Source organism: Acartia tonsa, chromosome 2 (assembly GCF_053477335.1).
Source record: "Acartia tonsa isolate MP-2025a chromosome 2, ASM5347733v1, whole genome shotgun sequence".
NCBI classification, from domain to species: domain Eukaryota; kingdom Metazoa; phylum Arthropoda; class Copepoda; order Calanoida; family Acartiidae; genus Acartia; species Acartia tonsa.
The window spans coordinates 32,435,843-32,451,203 of NC_137261.1; the positions used below are offsets into that span (position 1 = coordinate 32,435,843).

Below are 15,361 nucleotides of genomic sequence, written 5' to 3' on the forward strand. Positions count from 1 at the left end.
CATTTATGATCACAGTACTTTGTTAAGAGAAAAATATAAATACCAATTATATTACAGTATAATAATATTAAAAGAAAAATGGTCATACAATGGCATTAATAGGGTCTTTAATCGACATATGTAATATTTATTTTAAGGCACAAGTCGTGATAAGGGTGAATATATGCATTATATATGCATTATAAAAACAATACTACCACTCTATAATTCAACTCCTTATTAACATTTAACAAGACAGGTAGAAAGTTTCAGGACAATGAAGGTGCCACTAGGTATTTATAGCAACATTGCTCTATAGTTAAAAATCTAATGTCTGAGCAATGCAGGTCATGCAATGGATATTGAGTCAATAATGTATGTTTCATGTTAGTACATTAATCACTACCAGGTACGTATACAACTCTTACCCCCTGTCAACAAAAAGAAGGCAGGTGAAGTAAGACAATATCCGAAGGGGGAATATTTTTTTTCATTTAAAATCTTTCTAAACCACTTTTTGAAAGCTTAGTTTCGAACTTTCGACTGGCAGAAAAGTTTCAAAGAATTGCTTCGGATACATTATAATTTATACTCGTAATAAAATGTGTTTATTTGTGTTTTTATTTTGTATGTGTTGTTGTTTGTGCTTCCAGTAAAATCTTTCAAACGGCTTGCAAAAGTGGAAGATTCCTAAGCAGGTTAAAGGTTATTTCGCAGTGCAGTAGGTTAAAACCAAGTAAACCTATCCCACCCTCCCCCCACCACCAAACAAAACAAAAAAAATAAAAAGCACATTCTCTTTTATCAGAATCCGTATCGAGGGGAAAGCAAGAACGTCCAAGCTTTTTATTGAAGTGGTAAAAGAAGGGTTTCATATACGAGAAAATCTGATGCATTCTTTAAAGTTTTAAGGGGGTTAAATAAGGGTTACTACAAAGTATGAGTGGAATAAACACCCTTTTATCCCCCGCTCTATCTGTAAGGAGAAGCCACCCCGAATAAAATGTAAATATCATATATCATATTGGGATTAAAGATAAATATTCTGTCTACTTTATGAATGGTATTATTAGAAAATTTATCTTTGATAAAAGAAAGTAAATAAATTAAATCCGTAAGGTGACGCAAGTAAGGTTGACAACGTGAAAAGCCCCAAAACTATAAATCTCTTTATCTATTCATTCATTAAAGGGTATCAAGGACAATTATTTCCATAAGTAACGTAGCAAGAAAAAAAACAATCGATTAGATTTATAAATGAATGGTACCTACTGCTGCTATGTCAGGGACATGCAATTGATTGTATGATTAGGGGAAATTCCTCCACCCCTAAACAATCAAAACTTAGGACTTTAAGAAAAAGGTCTTCTAATTATAGGGTTAGTTGTCTGTTAGGTGTTACATTTTATAATTCCCTCTCTTATTTAAATAGACTAAAAAATAAAGGGGGAAGGGGTACGGCGGTTGAGAGCTCAATAATCATTTTGAGGAAAAGCATCTTAAATGTCAATAAAACTATATCTAAAGCTGAAATTGGCTGTTAAAGATATCCTATCCCCGTTTCTATAATTATATAGTTTGCATACCAATTTATTAAAAGCGAAGCTTTTCTATAATTAGGGTCGGTCCGTCCGTCCGAGATAGATAGCTTTTATTCGTTAATTTAAGCATGTTAGAATTGTCCTATCGATTTCAAACTTTGCATGATGATTCCTGTAGTAGTTGGGTATGATTTAGAAAGCGTAGCAACTCAATAATCATTACAAGAATGTCCGTACGTCCATTTTAAACATGTTGATTTTTCTACTTTTTTAACAACAAATTTTCAAGTGTTTTAATTATCCGTTTGATCTGATTTTTGGTATATTGATTCCTGGGACAACAAAGAACAATATTATAAGCGAAGCAACTCTATAATCAAGTCCAAAAATGTAAGTATGTCCATAAACATTATCCTATTTTTAAGCAGTTTTTCAACAAATTTACCTACAATTTTGATTCGACATTTATACATTTATGTTCCGATTTTTCAGTTCAGATACTATACAAGTGTTAATGTCCGTTTGTCCTACCGTTTCAGTGCTTCGCTTTTATGGATGTTGTCATCCTTGTTTTACCATACATTTTGTAACCTAACTTTACTAACATGAACAACATAGCCTAATTGTACATAAAAAAATCTCTTAGAAATTATACACTTTAGATTTATAATTAAAATGGTATTGATTGATTTATGTTGACCATGTCACATTTGATTAATATGATATGAATTAATTTCTATAATATGTGCAAGAATTATTACTAGAAACCTAAAGATACATTAACAGTTTTGATAAAATAACAGTATGAGCATATTTCCTTAGCAAATTTTCCTGTGATAATCTCACCATATAGCCTATTTTCTACAAATACAAATAATTTACCATAAAAAAAGTAGAATTCTAACCAAACCAATAAAAGAAATTGTGTTTACATAAAATAAGCATTTACATAAAGCTATTCTTACAGCCTTTTTTTGTAATTTTGTCACAGCAGAATTACAGGTAAACTAATACTGATATTTCACTCTTATATTCAGGTATGAAAACAACTATAGAAATCACAATTATTCTCTGCAGGCATCTGAGAGCCTTTAAATTCAGGGATAAATGGATAAAAAGCTTACATGTATATTCCAAACTGGTTCTTGAATAAACTAGACCGAAAACGGCCATAATATACAAAAATGCCATGAACAATAACGTATAACAGGACAAAACAATGCGGGAATGAAAACAATTATAGCTCAAAAAAGTGTTTAAAATTATTCTTAACGTTTTGCATGATTTTGAACCTTTAATGTAAAGGCACAAATATTATACAGTGAATGAATTTGTATTAAACAACATTTTTCTACAAAAAAAAACACTTTATATCTGTAGAAACATACAGATTAAGCATATTAAATGTTTTTACAAGCAGAGTAGCATGAATCTTAGGAAATAAAGCAATCTTTTAATTATTGGATTAGGCAAGTCTAGGTGGTCCTCTATTAACATCTTTTATATAATATTTACTAGCATACTAACATGCAGTGGCTCCGTATTCGAAGGCAGAGGCAGAGAATTAGACTAAAACCATACCAAGAATTAAATGTAAAAATAGAATATCCTTAAACCATTAGACGCTACCCTAAAATTAAGTTACTACTTAATATAATATGATACCCCCAAGATACAAGAAAACTCAACAAAAAAAATAACAATTGCACAATGCACAATCCCTTTATCTATATTGAAGTGCGCATTAAACACAAAGCAAATTACCAACAGAGGTGTAAATGGGATATTTTATGCATAGACATTTTATACCATTTCAGAGGGATATTTTTTCCATGAACATTTCATATTATTATACTTATGGATATTTATTCACATTTCATAAGGATATTTTATGTTTGGACGTCTTAACCCATTTTCTACCTAAAGATATAGGCATTTGAAATAAATTTTGTTCATAAATGAAAAAACAGGAACATTCATCGAATTCAGCGGTTTCCCACACAGTTCCCCCCCCCCCCCTCCTCTCCTTTATTTGAAATAATAGTTATTTTAGTTAGGTTAAATTGGGTACATGGAATTTTCCGCTGGGTCGGGGCCCCTTACAGGGAATAGACATATGAGAAAAAATAACCCCCTTCCCTTATTTTCATCTATCTAAAATTTGTTTTCAGTGCTCAATAGTCACCTTAAGTGAAAGAACCTTGATTTCAATTGATTTGAATACAATATTGGATCATTGCTGTGTATTCCTTCTTTCCTTTTAAAAACACATTTTTGTCTTAGAAATCAGCAGAACACATATTCTCTAGAAACTATGTACCTATCCTGGCACCAGAAATTGGAAAGAGTATAAAAATGGAAAAATGCATTTTATGAAATTCTATCCGCCCAACGGGTTTGTTTGGTGTTCTTGTATTTCTGCACATTAAGACCTCAGGAATGATAAACCACTTATTCAAATTAATTTTAATAATATCACAACACCTATTTTTTTCAAATTGTATCTCTTGACCTCATAGAAACATTTTATAGTTTTGAGACTTAGGTTGAAGCTATAAGACACCAGAATTTTAAAGTAGAAGGAATGGTGGTATGCATACTTAAAATGGTTCCTGGAGTTTTTTAAACTGGAATATAACAGAATATTGTAACCCTTGAAGATGTACAATCATACCCCTGTTACAAGGGTATCTAGGAATGATATTTAATGGAGGAAATAGAGGCTTTTTCCATATGCAATATTAAAAAAAGTATGATATTGAGTTAAGTAGCGTACCATTAAAAGGATATTTTTGTTAATATCAAAATTATAACTATCCTTTATTTAAAGAAGAAACGGTAAAGGTGTTGAAAGTTTGGATCTACTGCAGTTCACGGTAAAATATTGCTGGTAACGAATATTGCTAAAAAATTATGAATTTTAAAGGCTGCTAGCTGCCAAACGGCTGAACGTACAGATCATGCCCGCACATAGTTTTAAGCGGCATAAAAAGGCCTACAAATAATCTGGAATAACCATAAATCAATAATGCATAATTATCTTGCAGTGCAGAGAAATGCGCGAAAAAGACCTATTTTACGCGGTTTTTCTTCAGTGAAGCCTTCCCTGTGCATCATTAGATCTTGGCTATTCCAGATTATTTGTAGGCCTCCCTATGCCGCTTAAAATAGTGTGCGGGTATGATCTGTACGTTCAGCCGTTTGGCAGCTAGCAGCCTTTAAAATTCATAAATTTTTAGCAATATTCGTTACCAGCAATATTTTACCGTGAACTGCAGTAGATCCGAAAGTTTTATTAATTTTAGTTCTGTTTTTAGAAATATAAAATTAATATCGGATACCATAACACAAATGAAACATGATATTTCTGTACTATCATTGAAGCCTTATTCATATTTCTTAATAAATCTTTTATTTGATTTTGAAATACTTAAACTATAATGTAATAGATATGAATTAAATTCTTGTCTACAGTACAAAAAAAAGGTTGTTTAAACTATGTAATCTAATTTTAATAATCCTCTATATTACAAGTGAAAAAAGCCTATTATCTATTGTTTAAAGTTGCAATGGGTAAAAACTTTTCACAGCTAGTTCAAAATATAGTTATAAGTAAATGACTAAAAAATAGCAAAAATTTATTTTTTCTACTCTGACTAGAATGTAGTAGGTATCTTTGATGAAACAAACATCATTACAACCATAACAATCAATGATGAAAAAATCCCAAACACATTAATGCCTATACAACAAAGTCTAAAATAATGAAAGATTTTGTTGTGCTACTTATTGTCTTGTTTAAATTTCTGACCTCATTTCCAATACAGATCCCTATATACAAGACTATAACTATCCAAACCTTTTTGCCAGCGCATTACTTTTGAAAGCCTTTTTGTGCCTATATGTTGGCTAAAGTTAGGACCATGAAAAAAAAACTTGTTCACTAATAATAACAATGTGGAGTTTGTATTGATCGTTGTTTAGTTGTGCGTATATACACATATATTATAAGGCTTTGATATACATATATTATAAGGCAATTTTCTTAAATATACATATAACATAAGATTAAGCGCCTTTTTAATGGGGATTTTTATTCCCCTTGCCGTCTTAGAATAATAATGTTAATGTCGTGTGGGTGAGTTGCACCTGGACAGAACAGTCAACTTGTCAACTCAAGGCCAGACTCTTGGTCCTTCACCTCATACCCGTGGTACAGTACATTACAGACAACCAACCCTTTGATTGCACGATCTTTGTCTGGAGATCCTAACTGTGCATGGTAATGAGTTGCGCCTGTTTGGGGCCAAGGCATTCCCCCTACTCTAACTCTTTGATGTCCTGTGCCGAACAGAGCAGGTAGGTACCATTTTTAACGTCTTTGGTATGACGCGGATTCGAGTTGCATCCTTCCCATAAGTTTCCTTGGCACTTTAATTAGGACTTGTGGGTAATTTACACTTCAACCTTATGGGTGGAGAGTTAAGGTTTCGTGATTTTTCGGTCACGGTATTATTGCGACAATTAATGCAACCCAAGCATGAACATGACGCTGTATCAGCAATGACTGAAGCCACATCAAATCCTAGGGACTTTTCAATGCAACCTAGGATCCAAGCATGACTCCTAGTCGTTGAACTAACAAACGCCACTAATACACCAGTGAGCTACTACACAATGCTAGTCCACAAGGACTTTTCAATCAACCTATGACCTTACAGCGTTTTTCAATCACTAGTGCACCATGCCAAGGACCACCCATGCATACCTGATTTAGGGCTAAGGCTTCCCCCCTACTCTTACTCCAAATCTCTAACGCCTGAAAGAGCAGCAGTAGGTACTAATTTTACATCTTTAGTATTGATGCGGTCTGGGGACTCGAACCCGACACCTCCCCGACAGATAAGCGGACGTTAAACCACTAAGCCATATCTGCGGGTGCCGTCTTAGAATAACCTCAAGATGTATATATTAAGCTTCTCAGTCTGACAATTTATAGTCAAAGAATATTTATTTATTCTAGTCCTAGACTAGGCTATATGACTTTACTAAATTAAGTACTTTAGTCAATAGTGTGACTTTGATTTGAGATTCAAATTATTATACGAGGTATACTGTAGTTCACTTAAATGCCAAACTAGCTTCTATACCTCATCCGCGGGTAGTTTACATTATTAAATTATGTACAATGCACTACCAAACTTGTTTCAACAAATGAATACAAACTTTTTTGGTAGCATAACTACTCTCTAAACATTGACCTACGTAGTAATAGGGTATCTTGATAATTGTACCAGGTTTTTTAAGGAAAAAAAACAGCCTATAATGATTTTTTTCTTCTAAAAACTCGAATAATAGTTCCATTGAAATTTGTATTTTTCTATGTAATTAAAATTTGTTGCGCTTCTTAGAAACATGATTGTTTTTGTTAAACTATGCACATTATAATCTAAACAATCTAAATTAGGCTATGTTGTAGTTTTCTATGTTATTACGGGCTTTCAAAAATAGAACACTTCAGTGTTTTTAACAGCTTTTTTTATTTTTGGGTCATTGATTTTGAACAACAATGATGGTAAGTCTAGATATGTTAGAACTGTCCCGTCTGTGTCAAACCAAGTTTTCTGTAAACATAATATATGATTTTAAAAGTGTAGCAACTCTTTCAATGGTACCATAATGTCCTTCGGGTTTTTTTATACAAATTTTGGTTTCCTAAAAAAAATATTTTTACAAGATTCATACTATTATCAAAAAGAGTGATTCCTCGAATGATTTGGCACAATGTTATAAGTGTATCATAGTTAACTTAGTTTAAAATTCCTACCTTTCCACAGTTGATATACTCTACAGCTTGTTCACGGAAGAAAAAATACACAAAATTGTCGTCTTCCAGTATCCGAACAAAATCTGGATCTAAACAAAAAATACAGGTTTAAAATGAGTTTATCCTATAAAGATCCCGTAAACAACTTGGCCATAGTTCTAATGAATTCAGGGATGTTTAGATACTGTCCCAAGGCAGGTATTAGGCTATACGTACCAATGAAAAATTACATAAAAATATCTTAAACAAAGCCACCTCTAATATATACCTAATATTAGAATATATCCAGTAAAAACTTACCATTAAGTATTTTTGAATCATACTGTTCAGTTCTTTGTGGGTCTCTGAAAATGAGGGGATCCGAACCAGAGAAGTCAGACACAGTTGCTGTATATAGCTCACCATCTACGATATAAAGACAAAATTAAATTTAAATTTTCAAAATGAGGAGATTAGAACCAGATGAATCTTACACCGTGTCTACAACTCCATTTACAAAGCAAATGCCTACAGTTTTAAAATTTTAACAGTGGAACATAATTTTTCAAAATTTATTAGGTTTTACCCATCCATGAATAGCTTTTTTAAAACTCTGAAATACCTCGTACCCCAGAAACAAATAAATTATCGCTTTGGGACATTGTTAAAAGCCCTAGTTTAAAAAAAAAACAAGTTATTTTTTTTCATTTCAAACACAAAAAATATTTTTAACCCCCTACAAAAAAAATAGCTTGGTAATTACCCTTACTATGTACATTTCTAAAACATGATTTTTCAATAAATGAATGTTTTAATTTAATTTATTTCAGCAAGTAATCAAATGATTTATAGTCGGTCAAATAAGCAAAAAAATATTAAATCATATTGCTGAAAAGGGACAGAGAATTCTTATTCAAATAAAAAAGATATTAATTTTAGTAAATATTTAATTCTTGGACTTTGCTATTACAACAATACAAATAAAAGCACAACCCTCAGTTGATCCTAATGTTGACGTAAATAACAAGTAAGTTAGCATCTATATGAATTGAATATCCTAAAATGATATATCTATTTTAGTCATATAGTCGACATAATTAATTCATGGGCATAGAATACGTGGATATATATTGACAGGGGAAAATTTTTCGTCAATATGGACCTCATTTGTTGGTCAGTTCGTTTATCTATTAGGAGGGGAATGTATTTGATAAGGGGTGGTTAGGGGTTATCGTTATTTTAGCCAGCTAGGAGTTTCACTTTATTATAGTACATGAAAATCTGTGCAACATCGATTCATGAAACAAAATACTTCAATGTTTGACTAGGATGAAAATTTATACAATAGAATGCACTATTTTTTCCTAATTCAAGTCCTTAACCTTTACTAGTCAATTAAAAATAATTGATTTCTAATTGATACTTGAAAAAAAACGTACGTAATTGCTGGAGTAGTAATTGTAATATGATGCTACTTATATATTTTAGAGTACTTTCAACATTTAGATGTTTTTCTAGAATTAATGTTTTTAAAGCTATTAACTACTAAATTTAAGATTTAAAAATGGCAAAACTTCGCAAAAATAGAAATTATAACAAAAATAAATATAAGTGATATAATGTTGGCAGTAATGATAAATTAGAATAATGCAACAATGATAATAATAAAACAAGGATGACAACATCCATAAAAGCGAAGCTATGAAACTTTAGGACAAACGGACATTAACACTTGTATAGTGTCAGAACCGAATAATCAGAATATAAATGAATAAGGTCAAAGTAAAATTGTGAGTAAATTTGTTGAAAAACTTCTTGATACAAGATAATGTTTATGGACATACTTACAATTTTAGGACTTGATTATAGAGTTGCTTTGCTTATAATATTGTACTTTGTTGTCCAAGGAATCAGTATACCAAAAATGTAGAACAATCGGATAAAGAGAAAAATCAACATGTTAAAAATGGACATACGGACATTCTGGCAATGATTATAGAGTTGCTATGCTTTCTAAATCGTACCTAACTACTACAGGAATTACCATGCAAAGTTTGAAATCTATAGGACAATTCTAACATGCCTATATATACGAAAAAAATATCTGTCTAACCGACCCTAATTATGGAAAAGCTTCGCTTTTAATAAGGCTTCAGGAAGCACCACAATATTATTACAAATATTTGGATGCTTAACTACTAGCAAAGCTACTACTAAGGATTTAATTCCTTTTTTAATATTAATGAAAGGCCTTGCGAGAAAATATATTAAGGTTCATGTTATATAAAATTTTCTTTGCTATGGATTAGCGTTTACTTAGTCATTTATAAATATAAAGGAATATGTAAGACTTAGGAAAGAAGCTCTTTATAAGGCTTATAAAAATGACGTAATACAATAAAACTGACCAATCATAGGCCAATACACAGACTAAATTACCTAGATGGCGGGCCAATTGTAGGCCAGTATGACGTCATTTTTATAGGTTCTATAAAAAGCTTCAATATGTGAGACTTATGAAACTCTAACTTCTATGCCACCTAAGAAATATTCTAGTATTTCGCCCAATATGCTGTTCTAAAAATACCTATCTCTAAAAAAAGTTAAGCTTGTCAAAGTGTAGGCATACCTAGTTTTTAAACTATTCCAAATTCTAAGATTTCAAAATTTAAATTCCTAAATTTTTATATCTAAAGTAAAAAGTTTGAATGAAAATATTGAAATTACTGATCCAAAAACTGATGTATTTTATACTACAAGAAAGAATTTAGAATGAATATTCTTACAAACAAAAATTTTCTTTAGAATTCTGTATTAAACTGTAATCATAATGTTCATGATTTCAATATCATCATATTGAACAAGGACTTTTAGGAAGGAGTGGTAAAGGTTTGCCCACCCCCCTCAAAAAAAAGGCTTGTACTTCCTTTACATGAAAATTCTACATATTTATATATGTACATAATAAATATGAATATGCTTGTAAAATCAAAAACAAATCAAAATATATTTCTACTCTACATGGATAATTTTAATATAGCTAGAAAACTTTTTTACAATAAAAGTCTCAATCTTTTACTACAGGATAGCATAAAACCATAATGTATTCAGAAAAACATACAAAGGAGGGAGAAATTTAAGAGAAAGTTGGCTACCCTTTCATGGAAGGACAAGGTGTGGATAAGTGGCCTTCCCCGATTTTCGGGGATTTAACAGGAAAAACAAGGGGGAGAGGGGAATTTTCTAAAAATAAAAAACATTTTCTGTTTTCTATCAAATTGAATGTCCATTTGAAAGGTTGTCAAGTGGATGATTTTTAGCTCTGGGGGGCCACACAACACACATCAATATTTATCCTTCTAACCCTAGAAGTATCAAGTTGACATTTAATTTTCATCAACTAATTTGTCGATATATTGTAATAGCCATGACTGAAATATTATCTAGAAACTATGTTTTAGTGATAGCATGTCGATTAGATTATAAGATATCGACAGTATGCAACTATACCTATATGATTTAATTTAACATAAGAAGACTAGGTATTAGATTATGACAAGGGAAAAATTTTCGTCAATTAAGCTTGCTTTCACTGAACTCGTTTATTGGCCAGTTCGTTCTTTCAGTAGGCGGGGAGGGGATGAGTTAAAGAGAGTGGAAGGGGTGATTCGTTATTTTAGCCCGCTACAAATTTCAATTTATTAAAGAATATGAAAATCTGGTGTAAGATATCCAAGTAATAATAAATCTATTGTGATAGTTATGTGTGTGTACAATAACAAGATCAAAGTTTAACTGGACACCCAAACCCACATTATAAGATTTTCTAGAGACATAAATAAACATTTTCTTTTGTTCTTTTTCTTATCTTACAGAATAATTTATGGAAAGTGACAGTAAAGATTTTATTTAATTTTATACAATTTTTACAATAAATTTAAAATTTTACTTCAGTTTATTGGCCTGTTATATACCTTATAATTCATTCATTTATAAAAAGTAGTTTGGTTCTGGTTGTACAGTTAAGTTCTTCATTTTAGGAATATTTAAACAGGTCTCCAGATGGTTTTATGCTATCTTATTTTTAAGTTAAGGTCTCGGGATACTTTAGTTTTTTACTGCTCCCCCTCCCCCTCACCCACTCCTCTTACACTTCTTGCTATGGACACATAAGTACCATAAGCAAAAATCTCTGAAGGAGCTTCTTCTCTAGAGACTTGGGGCGAATCAGTGTAGTACAGTACCTTAGAAATTACTAAAACATGTACTTACAGACAAAGTATATAATGAGAGCAAAGCTACTCTACAATTGTTACCTGATAAAATATAGGAAGAATTATGGGCTGGATCATATGGAGTCAAACATTTGCCATCAAACTCTTCTGCTATGGAATAATTTCCATCCTAAAGTAAATATAAATTTACTAAGGACATAAAAACCGTGTTATTAGATTATTATTCTTGAACATAGGAGCATTACATACGTACAAACAGACAGAGAGTGAGGGAAGAAAACCTTTATCAAATATGCTTTTAAAGACAGTCCTAACAAAATTAAAAATATAGGACATTTTATTTTTATCAGAGAATCAGAATGTTACAACTAATAAGTTAATAAGGAAACTGGGGTTACAAGAGTGAGACAAGCTCAGCTTTATAAAACACATTAAAATAACAAACTGATACTTTCTATAACTAATAGTACATACCGGTAAAGTAGAATTTGTCAATTTCTTTTTTTTTTTACATTTTACAGGTTTTCACTTTCTAGGTACGAAATTGCCAGATTTGTACTAGCCTAGCTGAAAAACCACCAACTTTTACTTTCTATAACTATTAACATTAATTAGTAAAGTTAGTTTTGTAAAAGTTATCAAATATGGTTTTGTTATTTATTATCTTCCTATCCCTTATGTCATACATAATATAAATGAGGGTAAAAGTAAAATTGCCAAAATGTCCGAAATGAATATTACATTTAAAGAAAGACTTAGACTTTTTTTACCTTAAAATTAGTGTTGCAAATTTTTTGTAAATCCATTTTTTTTTTAAATAAATTTTATAACAATAATTTTCTTTAACTGAGGAAAAGCAGAGTTTTTAAAAAGGAAATTATAAGGTTCAATATTTTTTTTCTTCAAAAAAAAAATGCTTAATCTTTTAGTAAAAGTAAAATGGAAAAACATTTTCACTTCCCAGAGATGGGTTCTTAAAAGATAATGCCGCGTTTTTTCGACATTTTTTACGCTATGAATAACAAGCGCGGCATTCACGAAATCTAAAAGAGTATACAACGATTTATTTAATTATTTCGCTTTTGTTAGTACGGCCTTCATAGAAGAAAAACAAATTATCTTCAATCCATTTTTGCTGCATATTAATTAATGCATCTTTTTAGAGCTGTGTTCGACATTATAAAAATTGCTAAAAAAAATAATTTAAAATTCAGTATTCTTAAGTTATATACTCTGTTGAAATTCTATCGTCTTCGTTCAATCAATCAATGTCTAAAAAACGCCGAAAAAACGCGGCATTCATCTTTTAAAAACCCATCTCAGCAATTTGATGTCAAAAAAGGAGAAGGAAAGTCAAATTCCATAGCATAATAGTACATAATACTATTTTTCCAAAGATATTTTAATATACTATAAACTTTTTCATATATTCCTGATATGTTTATTAATGAACATGCAACTTTTATTATTGCATAACCATAATGTCTCCTAATAGTAATATTCATTTATATTGAACAAGGACAATTATGTCAGTGTTTATCGTAACAGAAGATGTTAACAATATTTCAGATGGAAAAAGAAGTGATAAAGTAAAGTAACATTACTTAAACTTCAAGTCTCAATCTTATGAAATACATTATATTTGAATGTAGATTTATTGCTAATCACACTTATTTTTTTAATCATAAAATGAACTAACTAAAGTGTAGCTAACTGGGCTAATATAATCAGGAAGTAGTTAATAATGGACAAAATAACCGACATCCCCAGATTTTACTCAGAAATAGTTAATTTAGTGTGTAGATTGTCCTATCCCTTAGGCCCTAAATAAATATACAAAACTATTAATATCAACTGATTTCCTATAATGTGTGTGTGTGTGTGTGTGTGTGTGTGTGTTTGCATGTGAATGACTTGTAATAATGGTTATTAAATAGGTCAATTGGTATGCTTGTTTCTCTTTATGTAAGTAATGATGAGATTTTAATTAAATTATCCATAAAAATAATTTATGGTAAAGCTACCCAGCGAACACTCAGTAACTAATAATTCGGTGCTTTCCGACAAAGTACCGGTTAAACACTGATGGAGGGGGGGGGGGGGGAAGTCCTCTATACCCAATCCCTGCGATGCATATACCGGCGTTGCCAGGCAGTATATAAAATGATAAAACCTATTCTAACCTGACCTAAAGTAATAACAATCATACGAAAAACTACTTAACTCCCTCGCCCCCACCCTTATTTATTCAAAAACAAAGGTAGTTTGGTTCAGGTGTTAAACAGGTACTTTATGAGAAAGCACCATTAATTCTTGTAACAGGTCTGTATGTCAGTCAGTAATGTTACAATAACTGACCTTGTATCTATAGTATCTACATTTAGGTTTGAAGGCGTGTGTACCACAGATTAACAACAAAGATTTCTCTGTCTTCCCTATCACTCGAATATGATTCTGGCATTGCTCCTAAACATAGATAATTTATCATTATTTTGTATTTTTAACAAGCGAAAAAGTTGCCTTTTATCTAGGGTTGGATAAAAGGCATGAAAATGTAGAGATGTGTGTAATGTGTATCAACGAATCATTTATTATTCATTTACACAATAAAATAATACAGGGTGCCACATCAAAATTATCATTCATTTACACAATATTATAATACAGGGTGCCACCTCAAAATTATCATTCATTTACACAATATAATAATACAGGGTGCCACATCAAAACTGTTACTCATTTACACAATATAATAATAAAGGGTGCCATATTAAAATAATTATTCATTTACACGATAAAATAATACAGTGTGCAACTTCAAAATAATTATTCTTTTACACAATATAATAATACAGGGTGCCACATCAAATAATTATTCATTTACACAATTTACACATTAACCTATTGAGACACACTGTATACATAATATAATATATAATGATATTGCACCATATATAATATAAAATACTTATTATATACATTACAGTATGGTCCACAAAAAGATACTAAAAAATACATATTATCTATGTTAAAAAAAATGGTGAATCTTTTGACTCTTTTGTAATTGATTAAAAAATATTATAACAATATTGCAAAGTATAAAAATATATTTTTTTTACCATACTGTAAATATGTTGTATGTGTATAAAACATTAATGGAAAGGATAGAAATATGCTTAATGTTCATCACATAATATAGACTATGTACTATACTAGATAGAATGTCTTTTTTTAATTAGATACAAATATGCATTAAAGAAAAAAATTCTAAGCGAGCAATAGAACTTTAGAAGTAATATTTTTTTGCAGTAATATCAAAATCTTTGGGTGACCTATGAAAAGAATTATTTTTGAGAGAACAAAAAAGAAATTATGTAACTTGTGTGTGTGTGTGTGTGTGTGTGTGTTGGTATTCCCGGAGTTTGCATTTGGTTGAGAAAAATGTGGGTTTTTTTTTATTACTCACAATAAAGAGGAGACCAACGAACAATAATTTTTACTTGGGAGAATTAGAATAGCAGTTCAACTAAAGATTTTTATGAAGAATTTAAATAAGCTAAAAACTTGAAAAGTTTCATCATTAAGCTTTCCTTATAATATAGTATTCCTCCCTCTCCAGCTGTTCATTAAATCTTTATGGACACACATCCACTTAAAACCTATAATGAATGTTCTGCAAGTTGTTACTACAAACATGAATAAGGAAAATCCCTCCAAAAGAAACGTGTTAGAAATAGAAAGTAAACAAAAACATTTATTGGTACAATAAAGTATAAGTACAAATAAAATAAATGATAGAC

At 30.7% G+C, this 15,361-nt stretch overlaps 2 protein-coding genes across 3 annotated transcripts in view; both read right to left on the reverse strand.

Annotated features, from left to right (window-relative positions):
* The window catches only part of dock (SH2/SH3 adaptor protein dock), a 592,107-nt gene that overhangs the window by 470,645 nt on the left and 106,101 nt on the right, over window positions 1-15,361 (reverse strand). The window lies entirely within an intron of this gene.
* The window catches only part of LOC145311020 (semaphorin-1A-like), a 77,887-nt gene that overhangs the window by 31,019 nt on the left and 31,507 nt on the right, over window positions 1-15,361 (reverse strand). For both annotated transcript variants that reach the window (XM_080150505.1, XM_080150504.1), the window contains exons 5-8: window positions 13,920-14,027; window positions 11,643-11,730; window positions 7,648-7,752; window positions 7,348-7,436 (exon numbers count right to left, since the gene is read on the reverse strand). In XM_080150505.1, the coding sequence (XP_080006631.1) occupies window positions 7,348-7,436; window positions 7,648-7,752; window positions 11,643-11,730; window positions 13,920-14,027 (390 nt within the window). The remainder of the gene's footprint in view (window positions 1-7,347; window positions 7,437-7,647; window positions 7,753-11,642; window positions 11,731-13,919; window positions 14,028-15,361) is intronic.